The following is a 16,588-nucleotide window of genomic DNA, read 5'->3' as shown; positions in this document are numbered from 1 at the left end:
AGAAAGCTGGGGCAGGGCTGTTTCCCTGTGCTCTGAGCATGCAATGTGCAGGGAATGCAACTAGGAGCCTCCCAGGTGGGTAGGCATTTTCTAGTCTGCACTGGCCTGTAGCAACTATGCAAAAATCTAGGGCAGGGAGAAATGGGGATGACTACACAGGTACTTGTTTCCCCCTGGATGGTCCTGGACTGAATGGCCATTCTATCCCACCACCCAGGGATGAAGAGCCTGACAGGTAACAGGGAGACTCCCTTACAGATAAGGAGCCCATTCTAATGAGCTCAAAATGTCCAAGTTAAAGGAAGAAAAAAGGTATGTGCTAAACTAAAACCATAACTCATCAGCTTACCCAAACCAGTGGGAAAATTTTTCTTTTCTTAATCACTTTTTCCAGATGGGAAAAGAGAGGGAACCTGTTAGAAGGTGAGGGAGGGGCAGTAAAAAGTATGGCCCACACTGACAAGGCCCTTTGAGACCAGAAAATGTAGCAGCTGACTCTCTACTGTTTACACAAAGTTTTATTTTATTCAGGGTAACTTACTGACAGGGAGGATTGGGTGGGCAACAATCCAGGCAGCTAGGACACTATTCTCCACAAAGTCTGGACCTTAGTCCACAGATTTTATGGAGTGAAGGGACACACAGAAGGGCACTGTAGTGAGATCAAAGGGCTTACACACTCCAAACTGACAGCTTCCCTTTAGTTAGATCTTGTGGTGCCATCTGTGCATCGGGAAGGAGAGAGACTATGTTATCTTTAACAAATTTACAGAGGGTCAAAGCAGAGGTCCCTGCATTCTGGCCTTGGTAGGCATTTCTAATTTTTTTTTTTTTAAAGATTTTATTTATTTATTTGAGACAGAGAGAATGAGAGACAGAGAGCATGAGAGGGAGGAGGGTCAGAGGGAGAAGCAGACTCCCTGCCGAGCAGGGAGCCTGATGCGGGACTCGATCCCGGGACTCCAGGATCATGACCTGAGCCGAAGGCAGTCGCTTAACCAACTGAGCCACCCAGGCGCCCTAGGCATTTCTAATTTATGTGTATTAATCTCCAAGGGGCTGGGAACACATAGCCCCCAGGGAGGACATGAACAAGGTGGAGGGCCAAAGATAGCATCAGAATTGCCAGTACTCTCACAGAACTTAACACATAAAACGTTTTTAAAGGAGAGAACATAATTTCCCAGAAATCTGGAGCCTCTTGGTGAGGCCTCACCTATGTATTGAGGTGACACAGCATTCCATGGTTGCTGTTCACACTGTGGCACCTGGGGCCCAGCAAGGTCCTGAGGCACATTCTAAACACTCCAGGTTTCATTATGGTGTGAGCTAGGATTATCTGAGTGCCAGTGCATTTTACTGAACTCCATTTGAATGAAATCCACAGATAACCAGTTGAGCGGATCCTTTTTAGAAAGCACTGTGGAGAATATAAGGCAGGAAGACATTTCCATGGGCAGGACCTCAACTCTCTGATTTTGTGAAACTGGAAGGCTCCATAAAGATATACATGTTTCACAGAGCCTCCCTCTGCCTTGTTCTTGTGGTCCAGGAAGCTGGATCCTGTTTGCCAGATGGCATTCCAGGGGTGAAAGAAGGAGGAAGTCTTCAGGTTATGTGATAATGACTTCTCAGGGTCCAACTTGTCATTGCTCCTACATGCATCTAGATATTGAGCACTGCAAGGAATGCAAGAAATTCAGGCTGCAGACATAGACCAAGTCTGGGTAAGCTGGAAAGGAGGCACTTGATGGGTGATTTATAGACATGTACATAGGAATAAGGACACTCAATTTGCAGGACTATTTTGAGCATTGAATAGGCATAGTGTCTGGTCACACTATGTGTTTAATCATATAACTTATTACTACTGTTTTCACTTGATAGTGTTCTGGCTGTGACACTGTCACCTTACTGGATGAAAAGCAAGGTTGACTGAAGTTATCCAATTGGCTGTGTGGGTATTCTTTACTTTTTAAAAAAAATTATTTTACAATATTATGAAATATAGCACTCATAAAGTACATAAGACATAAATAACTGCATAATAAAAAATCATAAAGCAAGGAGTTGTGCAATTACTATCATGTAATTCCTACCCAGGTTAAGAAATAGATATCTGGGCACCTGGGTGGCACACTTGGTTGAGTGTCTGACTCTTGGTTTAGGTCATGATCTCTGGGTCATGGGATCGGGTCTCGAGTTGGGCTCCTCTTCTTCTCCCTTTGCCCCTCCCACTTGTGTGCTCTCTCCCTCTAAAATAAATAAATAAATCTTTAAAAAAAATGAAATAGATATTGTCAGCACTCGGAAGTTCTTACCTCCATTCCACAGGTCCTTTCCAGGTCATGCATCTCCCCATCCTACAAGGGGTGACCTCTATTTCTTCATGGAAATGACATTTTTGCTTAATTGTTTTATTATACGTATCCCCATATAACATATAATAGCGCTCAATATTATTCTTCCATCTATGTCTAAATGTTACATAAGTGAACGTATTTATTCTTTTTGTCTTGCTTCTTTTATGCATCATTATAGTTGTTAGATTCAACCACATTATTTTTGAAGCAATTGTTTATTTATTTTCATGGCTATATAGTAGCTCTTTATATAAATATGCTGCATTTTGCTATCCATTTTTCTGTAGATAGACATTTAGGTATTTTTTAGGTTGGGGTAGTGACTGACAATGTTGCTATACACACACTTGTATATGCATTTTGGTGACATGAACTGTAGGGTATATACCTAGGAGTAGAATTCCTGGGTCACAGGATATGTACATATGTAACTTCAGTAGGCCCTGCCAAACTTTTTTCCTAAGTGGTTGCACCAACTGACTCTCCCATGTGCAATGTACAAGTCACCATTATTTCACAGCTCCATGGACAGATGGTACTGATCATCTTTGAATGTTAGTCAATCTGGTAGGTGTGCAGTTGTATTTAATTGTGGTTTTAGTTTGCATTTCCCTGACTACTAAAGAGGTTGGATAGCTATTCATTGTTTATTGTCCATCTGGATTCCTCTTTGTGAAGTGCCTGTTTATCTCTTTGGCTCATTTTTAAAATTAGGTTGTCTGTCTTCTTTCTTAATGAATTTTATCCAAATGGATACTCAATTGTCTCAAATAGCATTTATTGAGTGGTGTCCTGGAACTCATGAGAGTTGATTGTTAAAATTTCAGGAGTTTTGTGAGAAGATTTTTAATGTTTGTGTAGCCTGAAATAAACCATGCTGGGACTATTTGCACCATGGATACTGACAAATGCTACAAATTAGGGCATTCTCTCACCTTCAGTCCTCAGAGAGTCATCAACTACCACACCAATGAAAAAGACCATCTCTTCTGCACTGCCCTAGTTTCATCTCTGTCATAAATCCTGTCCATTCACCTTTAGACTTATTTCTATGTTATGTTTTCTGTATCATTCTTTTCTTTGTCTATCCCCATGTCAAAACCATACTGCCTTATATTTTTTTAAAGATTATTTATTTATTTGAGAGAGAGGGAGTGAGCGAGCACAAGTGAGGTGAAGGGCAGAGGGAGAAGCAGACTCCCTGCTGAGCAGAGAGCCAGACAGGGGATTCTATCCTGGGACTCCGGGATCATGACCTGAGCCCAAGGCAGATGCTTAACCGATTGAGCCACCCAGGCGCCCACCATACTGCCTTATAAACTATAGCTTTATAGTAAGTCTTGATATCTGGTAGAGCAAGTCCTCTCACCTCCTAAGAGTATCTTGCTCATTCTTGGCTTTTTTTTTTTTTTTTTTTTTTTTAAGATTCATGAGAGAGAGAGAGCACAAGCAGGGGAAGAGGCAGAGGGAAAGATAGAAGGAAGCTCTGCGCCAAGCCAGTTGCCCAACATGGGGCTCGATCCCAGGACCTGGAGACCGTGACACGAGCCGAAGGCAGATGCTCAACCATCTGAGCCACCCAGGCACCCCTCATTCTTGGCTCTTAACACTTAAGTTTTTAGAATCAGCTTACTGAGTTTTTAAGAAAAATCTGTTGAAATCTGTCATTTACCTTTGGCCTCAGTATTTCTTGCTTTGCAGAACTTTATTTTTAATGAAATAAAGTTTATCAACCTTTTTCTTTATAGATTCTGGGATTTATGTCATAAGATTAAAATCCAATTTAGTTTTTAAAATTCTCTAGTGCTTTATTCTATCATTTAATGATTTCCTTAATGATTAAAATCCAAAGACTTGAATCTTTGAGCCAACTGGAATTTCTATTATAATAAAGTGTGGAGGTAGGTATCCAACTTTCTTTCTTTCTTTTTCAAGATGGCTAACCTATTATCCCAGTAACAGTTATTGAACAATCCATCTTTCCCTATTGATTTTAAATGTCACCATTATCATATACAAAATTCCTGTATTTGTTTTTTTCTTGGACTGTCTCTTGTTTCATTATCTGTTTATAGTATCACTGTTCCATAGAAATATGTCAGCCACAGATGCAAGCCAAATATAATTAAAAATATCCTAGTATCCACATTAAAAGAGTAAAAAAAAAAGATATGAAATTATTTTTAATAATACATTTTATTTAATCCACTATAGTCATTGTATCTCTTCAACATGAAATCAATATATAAAAACAAATTTACATTCTTTTTCTCATATAAGGTCTTCGATATGTGGTGTGTATTTTATGCTTACAACACCTCTCAGTTGGGACTAGCCATATTTCAAGTATAACTAGCAATGTGTGGTTAGTGGCTACCATATTAGACAGCTGAAGTCACTATTTTTGTTAAGCTCTGTGGCTAATTTAGTTCTACTTGTAAGGGATGGCCCTTCGAGGCTTGTTTCAGTGAGGCGTCTTCACTCATTGGTTGCAACCTCAGCATCTTCTAGCTCTGTGTGACTTTGGGATTTGTTTGGCTTACTGATAAGCAGTATTTTTGCGTTTAATATTCTTTACATATTTTGCAATTTTGGTTTGGGTTTTATCTCCGACCAACAATTGTTTCAAAGATTTTTTAAAATTCTGAGATGGTGGAGTTTTGGAGTTTTAGCTTTCAGTTTTCTGGTTCTATTATTACTTCTTAGTTACATTGCATTATAAATAAAGTTGTCTGTGCTATACTTTTGAAAATTATTGAAGTTTTCTTGTAGCTTAGAATAGTCCCTGTGATTATACCATTAACCTTTGTAAACAAGGTGTTAATTTTTAGAGTATAAATTGTTGATTGAGTAAATGTTAACAGTTTGAGCATCTGAAATAATTTAAATTTATAAAAATACAATATGTATGTATGCACAAGTGTGCGTGTGTGTGTGTGTGTGTGTGTTTACTTTGGGTGCTAGTGTAATATTTCATTTTAAAAATGAGATTTAATGCCAAAAAAAATGTGAAAGTCACTAGCCTACATGACCTCAAAGGCCACCTAGAATGTGTGAAATGTGAGTATAAATTTCTGAAGACCCTAGAGTGACCCGAGGAGAGATGATATCAAAGTGTACCTAAAGGATTCTTTTGTCTCACTTTCCATTCCTTTTCTTTTTTTTTTCTCTCTACAGTATGCTAATAAAAAAAGTCTAGATTACACAGACCCAGGCCAGGTGTTACACCAATCTGTTATCAACAAGTGAGAGCACATCAAACAGTTTTTAACTGGTCTTAGGAAGAGCAAAGGTGAAATGAAAATTTAATTCTCCTGGACCTTGGTTCAAAATGCATGTTTCCATCTGCATTGTAAGGAACAAATTTTAATTAGCTTGATTCTCACTGTTTGACCAGGCATTTGTAATCTTTGTTCACATTTTGGTAACGAAAATTTTGATGAAAGAAATTAGACAAATAATGGAAATCTTGTCTGAGCAGAACAAATTGCAATTATCGAAGATGTTGCAGGATGACTGGCATGCTGCAGCTGGGGAGAGAAGAAAAAAAAATCCTTTCCCTAACATGCCCCTGTCCAGCCTGGCACAGCCTCGTGCTGCACACACAGAGAGCATTTCAGAGTGGAAAGAGCTTTAGTGACAGGCAGCCCTGAGTTCAAATCCTGCCTCTGACCCTTTCTGGCTGGTCACTTAATCCCCCGATCCTCAAGCATTTCGTCTGCAAACAAGATAGTGATATCCTCCTTCTAGCCTCATGAGGATTGAAAGAAATGCATTATGTGAAAATGCCTGGCACACTGAATACTTGTGAGCTTCCCAGCTTGTTTTCTATTGAGAAGAACGAAGTGGGCAGGGCTGGGGATGAGTATATACGCTGCTGCTGCTGGGAAGGTTCTTCCTAGAACTTCTTCTCAGGCTCTCTGAGATAGCAAACAACCAGCACCTTGTGCAAAGCAGGCCATTCAGGACTCTGATGTGCAGTTATGAAAACCCCAAGAGTCCACACTTACCCCGTGCATTCTGTGGGACAGCTTTAAGGCCATGGAGGTCATTTAGCTAAGCACCGTGCACTAATAAGGAAATGAGTTATGAGTTTCCTAGCCAGCAACTAGGTCAAATAGCACACATGGAGGGTTGGTTTGGCAAAACATACTATTGAGGGAGCTGTGGAGAGGTGTCAGAGAAGGAGAAGAGAGAGTTCTTGGCTTTGGAGTTTGTAATTTAATGCAGAGAGCCCAAATAGAGAAAATAACCATAGCTGGGTATGCTGTTCATTGTAAAAATCCAGTGGCCATACAGCACCCCCCTTTTTTTTTTTCCTAAACAGTGTCAAAATCAAATATGCCCTAAGGTCCTCAGACCATGTGTCCAGGTTTGGTTCAGAAAATACAATCCTGTATCTCTATGCGTATCATTCAGGACTCATTTCTATAGCACCTCTGGTGATCCCAGAATTCTCTCCCTGTTAGGAGAGTGGATTTAGGGTTTGATAGATCTGGGCTAATTTTCTGGTTCCTCGCTGACTCTTTTATGGTCTTGGTGAAGCACCTATCCTCTGGACACCTCAGTTTCTTCACCTTTTAAACTATCACATCACAGGGTGGTTGCTGTGATATTTTAAGGATGGCTTTTAGCACAGGACCTCAGCTAGACCCTTAGGGTGGACACATAAAGGGGATCTATTTTCTTCCTTCAAGGTGGTGGTTTTCCACCTGGGGAGATTTTGTTCCCCCAAAAGACATTTGGGATGCCTGGAGGAATTTTTGGCCATCACTGTTGGGGGGCGGGCAGAGGGGGAAGGCCTTATAGGTGCTGACCACCCCACAGTGCATAGGACAGCCTTCTGCTCCGTCTCCATTACCTATGATTTTGGAATTAGATGCTGAAATGGGCCCATTAGAGGTTTTCCTCTCTCTGAAGAGAGGGAAAATGTCCTGATCCTTAATGCCATTTTTATGCTGTGTCCCTGTTGGGATGGCCTTGATGTCCTGGCTGCAGCTCGCTGGGAAAGGACACGTCTCCCATGAGGGGCAACCTGGAGGAGTGTGACATCCTTATCCATTCACTCGTCCCCAGTAAAACACTCCCCTTGTTCGCTGTAGGGAGAAGGGCCTGAGCCAAAGAGCGCAACGGAGAGGAGAGAGCCGCTCCACTCCTGTCCCTCCCCAGCAAGGCAGGCTTTGGAGAAAGGCAGGGCTTTTATGGGGCTGCTATTAGCTTGCTTGGGGCTGACTTCGTGAGGCAGCGCACAGCCCAGCGGCTTACTGGGAACACCCCGATTGTCGGAAGGCAGGACACCAGCGCTTGCTGGCTCCCCCAGGGCGGCGGGACGAACTGGCTGGCCGCGGAGACTGGCACCCAGGTTCAGCGGCCCCAAGCTGACAGTGGCATGGCCTTTGAGGGGACAGCTGGGCAGGGGAGGGCAAGTTCGCCTTTGCCAGTCTCGGCCCTGGAGTGCATGCAAGTCGGGGAGCGCACTCCAGCTTCCTCCCGGCCGAGCTACCCCGGAATGCGCGTGGGGGCAGGCGGTCACCGCTGGATCGGCTGTGGCCGCGTAGGCGGCGGGGGAGGTGGGGCCACCAGTTGCCCGGTGCTCCGGAGTCAAGATCTGATTTCCGGACCGTGCCTGCGTGCTGAGTCAAACCCGGCGGCTGGCCTGGGTCTGCCGCGGGGGCCGCCACGCACAGCGAGCCGAGGTTAATGATTAATCTGTGACCCCTGGGCCCCGAGCAGCGGCGCAGCAGGAGGGTGGGTAGGGGCCGGCGAATGGCGGGCAGCCGGGAAGGGGGCGGAGGGCTGCCCGGGAGGGCGCGCTGGGGGCGGGGAGGAGACGGGCCGGCGCTAGGCTGCAGGAGTCACTCCCCGCGCGCGCGGAGATTAGAACCTCCTTCCTCCACTCTCTCCCCGCCTCACTCATACCCACACACCCCAAACTCCACCCCCAGGCACCTCCCTGGCCCCTGCTAGGTTGGGCTACTCGAGGAAGTTTCCGAAAGCACCAGGAATACTAAGTTACTTTTCCCAGGTGATTGCTTGTGAGACCGCGCTGGGCCCACCTTGGTGAGTTGCAGCCCAGAACTCTGGGCTCTGCGGGGAGGAGGAGGACGGGAAGTTGAAAAGGTCTTTGGACCTGGTGGCGTGGCTTTCATCCTCATGGCTTCACACCAGGGCCCCAGCGGTGAGTGCTCCCATATCATCGATCACACCCATGTCCCCGAGTTCGAGGTGGCCACCTGGATCAAAATCACCCTCACCTTGGTGTACCTGGCCATCTTCGTGGTGGGCATTCTGGGGAACAGTGTCACCATTCGGGTCACCCAGGTGCTGCAGAAGAAAGGCTACTTGCAGAAGGAGGTGACGGATCACATGGTGAGCCTGGCTTGCTCGGACATCTTGGTCTTCCTCATCGGCATGCCCATGCAGTTCTACAGCATCATCTGGAACCCCCTGACCATGCCCAGCCATGCCCTGTCCTGTAAGATTCATACTTTCCTCTTTGAGGCCTGCAGCTATGCTACGCTCCTGCACGTGCTGACGCTCAGCTTTGAGCGCTATGTCGCCATCTGCCACCCCTTCAGGTATAAGGCCATGTCGGGGCCCTGCCAGGTGAAGCTACTGATTGGCTTCGTCTGGGTCACCTCCACCCTGGTGGCGTTGCCTTTGCTTTTTGCCAAAGGAGTTGAGTACCCCCTGGTGAAGGTGCCCAATCACCCGGGCCTCTCCTGCAACCACTCCCGCACTCGCCACCACGAGCAACCGGAGACCTCCAACATGTCCATCTGTACCAACCTTTCCAGCCGCTGGACGGTCTTCCAGTCCAGCATCTTCACCGCCTTCATCATCTACCTCTTGGTCCTGGTCTCTGTGGCCTTCATGTGCTGGAGCATGATGCAGGTGCTCATGAGGAGCGGCCAGGGCACGCTGGCCAGGAAGGGACAGCCGGCGCAGCTGCAGAAGTCGGAGAGCGAGGAGAGCAGGACAGCCAGGAGGCAGACCATTATCTTCCTGAGTGAGTCCTGGGTGGAGGGCAACCTGGGAGGTGGCTTCCCCCTCCCCCACCCCGCCACTGCCTGTGCCCCTCCAAAGCACAAGTCTTGCCCTGAAGGTGTACACTTCCCCTTGCTGAGACTGAAGAGACACCCATCTGAACCTCTGAATGTTTCTTTTCTCTGTTTTGGGAACTTGGGTTACAGTGGAAAGAGCACTAGACCAGGAGTCAGCGTCTGGGTACATTCCAGAACAGCCGCTCTATGACTCTGGCAAGTCACAAAATATCTTGAGTAAAACGGAGTTAAATATTCTGAGAAATGTGAGGGTCCAATTAGGTAACGGGGGAGAGGTGAAAGTCCTTTGAGAAGGACCAAGTTCTGTGGAGATGAAAGGGAGCATTCTTCTCCAGCCCGTCATTGCCCTGGAGAACCTTCCTCAGGCATTTCAATTTTGTTCCCATTTTTCTCCTCCTTGGGAGAAGCAAGGCTGTCAGGAACATACACTCTCCAGGCTGCCGCTACACTCCCCCGGGAGTGACCTACCCAAGTCCTAAGAAACTGGAGCTCTCAGACACGCACTCCTCAGGGTAGAGCTTGAGTTTCTGCTGCGGTGGTTCTGTTCCTTATCAGAACCGAGAAACACGGCAGGGACTGCCGGCCTGTTTGTCTGATCCAGAAAATCTGGTGTCCCAGATTCCTGGGACTTGATTGATCATCCAGAATACTCAATTCTATGCAGACAAAGCTGTTTGTTTTCCAAACTTTCATTGTGGTGCAAATATTTAAAGTCGGGCCCTTCTATATGTCAGGGAGCAAGGAGCCCACGGTCCACAGGGCCCTTTCCATTGTGGCATCAGGAAAAGGAATAAATCACGTTGCTGTTTGTTTTGGTGTGGGAAACCTGAGTAACCGGTTTCAGGGCCAGGGGGTTGACATGAGAGAAAATTTGAAGGCGCTTGAAGAGGGATGGAAAGAACCTGGTCCCTGGCTTCTGCTGTGTCCGTACAGCTGACTTGACCTTTCTGGGTCAGTGTGAAATGAGAAGAGAGAGTTTGCAATTTCTGGATGCCTACTCGGCATCAGGGGCTATGCTAGGTGGTTTATATTTCCATTTTATAGAGGAGGAATTCGAGGCTTAGAGGCGAGAAGATCTAGTTCAAATAAGTACAGCTCCCACATTTTGACCTCAGTTCTCAGGGCCAGGCGATGAGAGGCTCCCGGTGGCTCGCACAGGCTCATGTTGAAGGGAAAATGAAACAAAACGGGACTTTGACAAGGAAAGTGCTACCTCCATTAGGCTGGTGGTGTTGCTGTGTCCGAGGGCCAGTTTTTGTGGAAGTTGGAGTAAGGAGTCTGTAGCAGGTGTCGACATCTGGGGGACTTGGGAAGGGCACCCAACCCACGCCCTGCTGCCCAGAGTAGTCCAGGAAGGAGTGGAGAGTAGATTGGCTTGAACGTTCATTGAAAAGCTAGTTCCCTCTTCCCCTCCATATACGCTTAGGCATATCTTAAACTTCTAGCAGTGATTGATACGTTAGTGTGAATGAATCCCTCCTCCCTCCCCCTGCCTTTTTTTTTTTTTTTTGAGTGCAGTGTACTCCCTCCCACTCTAATTTAGTAATTAAGGTTTCATTTGACTAAGGAAAAATAATTGATTTACCTTTGTTCTCTGTTGGACCAATCTCTGTAGTTTCTTTAATTATTATCATCGTTGTTTCTCTGGATAGTGGGTATTTTTTTTTTGTATTTCCCCCAGTGGGTATTGTTCCAGGTTGCAGTCAGTCTTCATTTTGTAGCATCAGATTGGAATGCCACAGACTTTTACTTAGAGATGAATAGGACCTTGGGGATCATCTCATCCAGTTAGCAGTTGCTTGGAATGAGTTTGTTCTCCCTGCTGCTCTCATTCTTTCCTTTTAGTTCTCTCCTTCTTTCTTATAACAACCATGTATTAATTGCCCAGGCATAAAAATTGTTGACTGGCAATCAGGTGCTCAGTGTGCTATAATGTCTTGGGGGAATTTACCATTTGTATTTTAGCTCATTTCCTCTGCAGTGGGTTTTCAAAGCAGTTCTTGCAAATGTCCCCCTCTCCCAATGAATTTCAAAGAGCTTTTAAAAGTAGGAACCTCACTAATTAACTCAAGTTAGGAAATAAATTAATGGAGTGAAGAGGAAGAAATCATGGCCTGCCTCCATCAGATTAATACAATGCAATTTACTTGCTGGGTTTCATAAAACTTGGGCTTTGGGGCATTTTTAACCCAGAACAACTGAATATATAAGTTGTTTACAAATCACTGAATTTAGTATAGTGGTTTAGCTGTCTTTTTAGCATTTCAGTTAACAGATGTATCAAATTAAAACAAATATTTGCTCCTTTCAAACATATTTTGCATTTAATGTGAAATGTAAATGACGACATAGCACAAGATGTCTTTGGAGCTCTTGAGGCAATAAAAAAACAATTAAGGATTTTCCCCCCTCATTGTTAAAAATGCTAACTTCTGCACAACAGAAGCAAAATTCATAAATCTACCCAAGATGAGGGAGTCTCTGTAGAAAATATTAATTTTCCTTTCTGCATCTTTTGCTATTGTGCCTCAGTCTGGTCAAGGTGCTGGGCTGGGTGGATCGTGAAAACAAATTGGGAAATCAGGGAGAGAAAGAGAGGTGGGGACGCCTCCTGGCTCTTAAGCAGTTTGCAGGAAAAACAACAATAATGTAAAAGTGCACATTCTGGGAAACGTGAGTGTCTCTTGCCTCTCATCAGCTCAGTGAGAAACTGGTACCAGGCTTATTTCCTTTTGCAAGGTTACGGCTAATATGGCCCCGGTAATACTTGCCTGATGCCAAATAGAGGAACCGCTGCATTTGGCTCTTTATTCCTTGGATGTTAAGGATATGCAACATAAGCCTTCCTTTCCAGAGGTTTTCCCAGACCTTCCTTTTATCTTTCTGACCCTCACTTGGAGTTATTCACATTTCATGTGGCATCTGGGTCCTTGGACTCCCAGGTTTGTGTCTGTTGCATACCTGGCCTGCTGTCAAACGTCACCCTACTCAAAGTGGAACAACGAAGAAGTTTAAAAGAAGTGTAGTTATATATATATATTTTTTAAGATTTTATTTATTTATTTGTCAGAAAGAGAGAGAGCACAAGCAGGGGGAGCAGCAGGCAGAGGGAGAAGTAGGCTCTCTGCTGAGCAAGGAGCCGGATGCGGGACTCGATCCCAGGATACTGGGATCATGACCCGAGCTGAAGGCAGATGCTCCACCAACCGAGCCACCCAGGTATCCCTAGATTACTTTTTTTTTAAATTTTATTTTATTATGTTATGTTAATCACCATACATTCCATCATTAGTTTTTGATGTAGTGATCCATGATTCATTGTTTGCGTATAATACCCAGTGCTCCATTCAATACGTGCCCTCCTTAATACCCATCACCAGGCTAACCCATCCCCCTCTCCCCTCTAGAACCCCCAGTTTGTTTCTCAGAGTCCATAGTCTCTCATGGTTTGTCTCCCCCTCCGATTTCCCCCCCTTCATTTATTCCTTCCTACTATCTTCTTTTTTTTTTCACATATAATGTATTATTTGTATCAGGGGTACAGGTCTGTGATTCATCAGTCTTACACAATTTACAGCGCTCACCATAGCACATACCCTCCCCAGTGTCTATCACCCAGCCACCCCATCCCTCCCACCCCCGACCACTCCAGCAACCCTCAGTTTGTTTCCTGAGATTAAGAATTCCTCATATCAGTGAGATCATATGATACATGTCTTTCTCTGATTGACTTATTTCACAGCATAATACCCTCCAGTTCCATCCACGTCATTGCAAAGGGCAAGATTTCGGTTGTTTGTTTTTTTTTTTTTTTTTTGATGGCTACATAATATTCCATTACATATATATACCACATCTTCTTTATCCATTCATCTGTTGATGGACATCTTGGCTCTTTCCATAGTTTGGCTATTGTGGACATTGCTGCTATAAACATCGGGGTGCATGTACCCCTTTGGATCACTACATTTGTATCTTTGGGGTAAATACCCAGGAGTGCAATTGCTGGGTCATAGGGTAGCTCTATTTTCAACTTTTTGAGGAACCTCCATACTGTTTTCCAGAGTGGCTGCACCAACTTGCATTCCCACCAACAGTGTAGGAGGGTTCCCCTTTCTCCGTATCCTCGCCAACATCTGTCGTTTCCTGACTTTTTAATTTTAGCCATTCTGACTGATGTGAGGTGGTATCTCATTGAGGTTTTGATTTGGATTTCCCTGATGCCGAGCGATGTTGAGCACTTTCTCATGTGTCTGTTGGCCATTTGGATGTCTTCTTTGGAAAAAAATGTCTGTTCATGTCTTCTGCCCATTTCTTGATTGGATTATTTGTTCTTTGGGTATTGAGTTTGATAAGTTCTTTATAGATTTTGGATACTAGCCCTTTATCTGATATGTCATTTGCAAATATCTTCTCCCATTCTGTCGGTTATCTTTTGGTTTTGTTGACTGTTTCCTTTGCTGTGCAAAAGCTTTTTATCTTGATAGAAGTGTAGTTTTAATTAGTAACTTTCAAGAGCATAATGTGGTTGGGATGAGGTTACAGTTACCTCCTAGAGATCTGTACGCAGTGATTGGCTTTCCACTGTAGTCATGAAAAAAAAAGTTCTACAGATAATTGTAAAATTACAGAATTAAAGAAACATCATATAAGATTCAGAACTCTGTAATAATTACACCCCTTTGCATTCTGATTTGCTCTCCTGAGTCAGGGAAAGGGGAGTTGAATGTAGGGGCAGAAATTGCAATGTCAACTTGGGCTGCTTATAGGAGAATATCTTGAATATGAACATCATCCATCATGTGTATCTGGGTGGAAAAAAGATTAAGAGTTGCTGCTATAACGGACTGCTCTAAAAAGAAGGTTGATGTGTATTTAGATAGGTGTGGGGTGGCCAGGGAGAAGCAGAGAGAACGAGCCAAGAATTGCATCCTCTGGGTTTCAGACCCCAGGTTTAGATGTCAAGTCATGTCTTCTGTGTGTGCCAGTCAGAAGGGGGGCGGGTTGGGGAGGGGCAGCTGAGATGGTGACAGTGGGTCCTCTTTTATCTGAGGACAGTTAGTACCTAAAAAGAACTGTTAAAGTTAGCTCCTTAGAATTGAGTCCCAAATTTCATGTGGGAAGAGGTTTGATTGGGAGTTCCTCGTGAAAAACAAAAGGACAAATCATGGAAAGAAACTTGTCTTCTATTTTATGAAACATAGCTTATAATGATATGTTAATTCTCATAATAATTCTTCCAGAATGACACAAGTGGGGCTTTTTTTGAGGGCATAGTTTTTCTGACAAAATTACGTGATCGCCTTTGTGTTTGATTTTCTCAGCAAGATGGTAAAGAGGGTTTTCTCCCAAGGGCTTCTCTGAATTCTTTGCTATTTAAATCACCCTCACTGAAGTGTCTCTCCTGACATAATTCTTGTCAATTTTCCATTCTTTCAGGATTAACTGGTCTGATTTGGCCAGACCTTCCTTTGTCAGTGGCTCACCATGTGATTCATGTTTCTCTAGCTCCTCTGTCTCTGACTTCATGAAATTCTGCCCCTTGTGTGCAGACCATACCCCCAAAATATAAGTAATTGAAAAATCAATCCCTATACCCTAGTGTGTATCAACTGATTACATTAAAATGGAGACCTTAAAATGCTTCTAAGGTGCCAAACGAATTTTAAATACAGTTGACCCTTGAACAACAGGGATTTGAACTGTGTGGGGTCCCCTGTCCTGTGGATTTTTTTCAGTAAATACAGTACAGTACTGTAAGTGTATTTTCTCTTCCTTATGATTTTCTGAGTAGTGTTTCCTTTTCTCAAGCTTACTTTATTGTAAGAATATAGTATGTAATACAGGGAACATATAAAATGTGGGTTAATCATTTGGTTGTTCTTGGTAAGCCTTCTGGTCAAAAGTAGGCTATTAGTAGTTCAGTTTTGGGGGAGTCAAAAGTTGAATGCAGATTTCTGAGTGTGTAGGGGTTGGCTTCCCTAACCTCTACACTGTTCAGGGGTCAACCATAGTTGCTTTTTCTTGCCTAGTTTAAAAACCGGTCTTACAATCATGTTTTTGTCATTAAATTTCTTATCAAAGGCTATTTCTATGTTGTAAAGACCTACGCTGGTACAGTCTCACAGGGAAATATCACCAAAATTAACTTAGTGACTTTTTAAATGTAAGATATTATTTTGACTCAAATGTTTGGATATTGCAGGAAAAAGTTTTGCCTCAAATATTTGGGTTACCACCTCTATTCTGGAAGAGAATTTATTGGTGTAGATGTGGCTGTAATAAATAGTATTTCATATGTATTTTTCTATTTGTGATATCTGTCATAAATTGCAAGTGTCCTGTGATCAGCCTGGCAGACAGATATAATAATGCTGCTTTATTTTTATAATCAGGTTGTCTCAAAGATTTCATTTCTCTGTTGGAGAGATGCATAGTTCTCATGGAAGGGGATATAGGAATCCCAGTCCCCATTCATTAGCTTGCCTTTCATCTGTCTTAGTCGCCTGCCTCATGGGGGCTGCCAAAGTGTAATAAGGCAGCAGAAGCCTCAGTCGAGCAAAGTATTCAGCTTATTAATGTTACAACCACTCAGAATAAAAGCCATTTGTGAGTGGAGATAGCACAGAGGAAGAATATTGATTTAGGAGTCAAGCATCCCCATCCTGCCCCACTAGACAAGGTCCCGTGATCTGCCACTTGGATGATGCTATCATCTCTCACTGCCTTTTCCTTCTGTCCACCTCCCCTGCTGTTCTGGAACTCTCCACCTCTACTCCTTGCCTTCTTAGCACTGGAGGGAAGAGTGGTCATCACTGCTGCTGTAAGGTCTTGTAAACAGATAAGTGTTCAGCCTCACCTGGGCCCTCTCTCTGGTGAGCACCTTCCTTTGCAAGCACCTTGGAAGAGCATGAGCTCCTGGAATGCCTTTCCTACTTTGTTTATTTCCAACAAATGTGCTCTCCAGGTGAGAGACCTTGAATTGACGCATCTGGAGGAATAGCTGCATCAGCTCCTGCCCTCGTCCAAGCTGTCCTTCCTCATGCCATAGCAGCTGGGATCTAACTGATGCCCTCAGCCCCAGCCCCATCAAATGCAAACCTCCAAATGGCTTCCCATGGCTGTTACGTCAAGGATCAACATCCTTAACATAAGGCCCCT

At 44.0% G+C, this 16,588-nt stretch overlaps 1 protein-coding gene across 1 annotated transcript; it reads left to right on the top strand.

The window, feature by feature from the left end:
* Positions 1–7,488: 7,488 nt before the first annotated feature.
* On the top strand, positions 7,489–9,997 carry GPR39 (G protein-coupled receptor 39). Its single transcript, XM_035008157.1, has one exon. The coding sequence runs from the start codon at positions 8,517–8,519 to the stop codon at positions 9,615–9,617; it is 1,101 nt and encodes a 366-aa protein (XP_034864048.1). The 5' UTR covers positions 7,489–8,516; the 3' UTR covers positions 9,618–9,997.
* Positions 9,998–16,588: the final 6,591 nt, after the last annotated feature.

The sequence above is a fragment of the Mirounga leonina genome, unplaced genomic scaffold (genome assembly GCF_011800145.1).
Source record: "Mirounga leonina isolate KUSES-001 unplaced genomic scaffold, KU_Mleo_1.0 Mir_151, whole genome shotgun sequence".
NCBI lineage: Eukaryota > Metazoa > Chordata > Mammalia > Carnivora > Phocidae > Mirounga > Mirounga leonina.
This window is presented reverse-complemented; position numbering and strand designations above follow the sequence as displayed.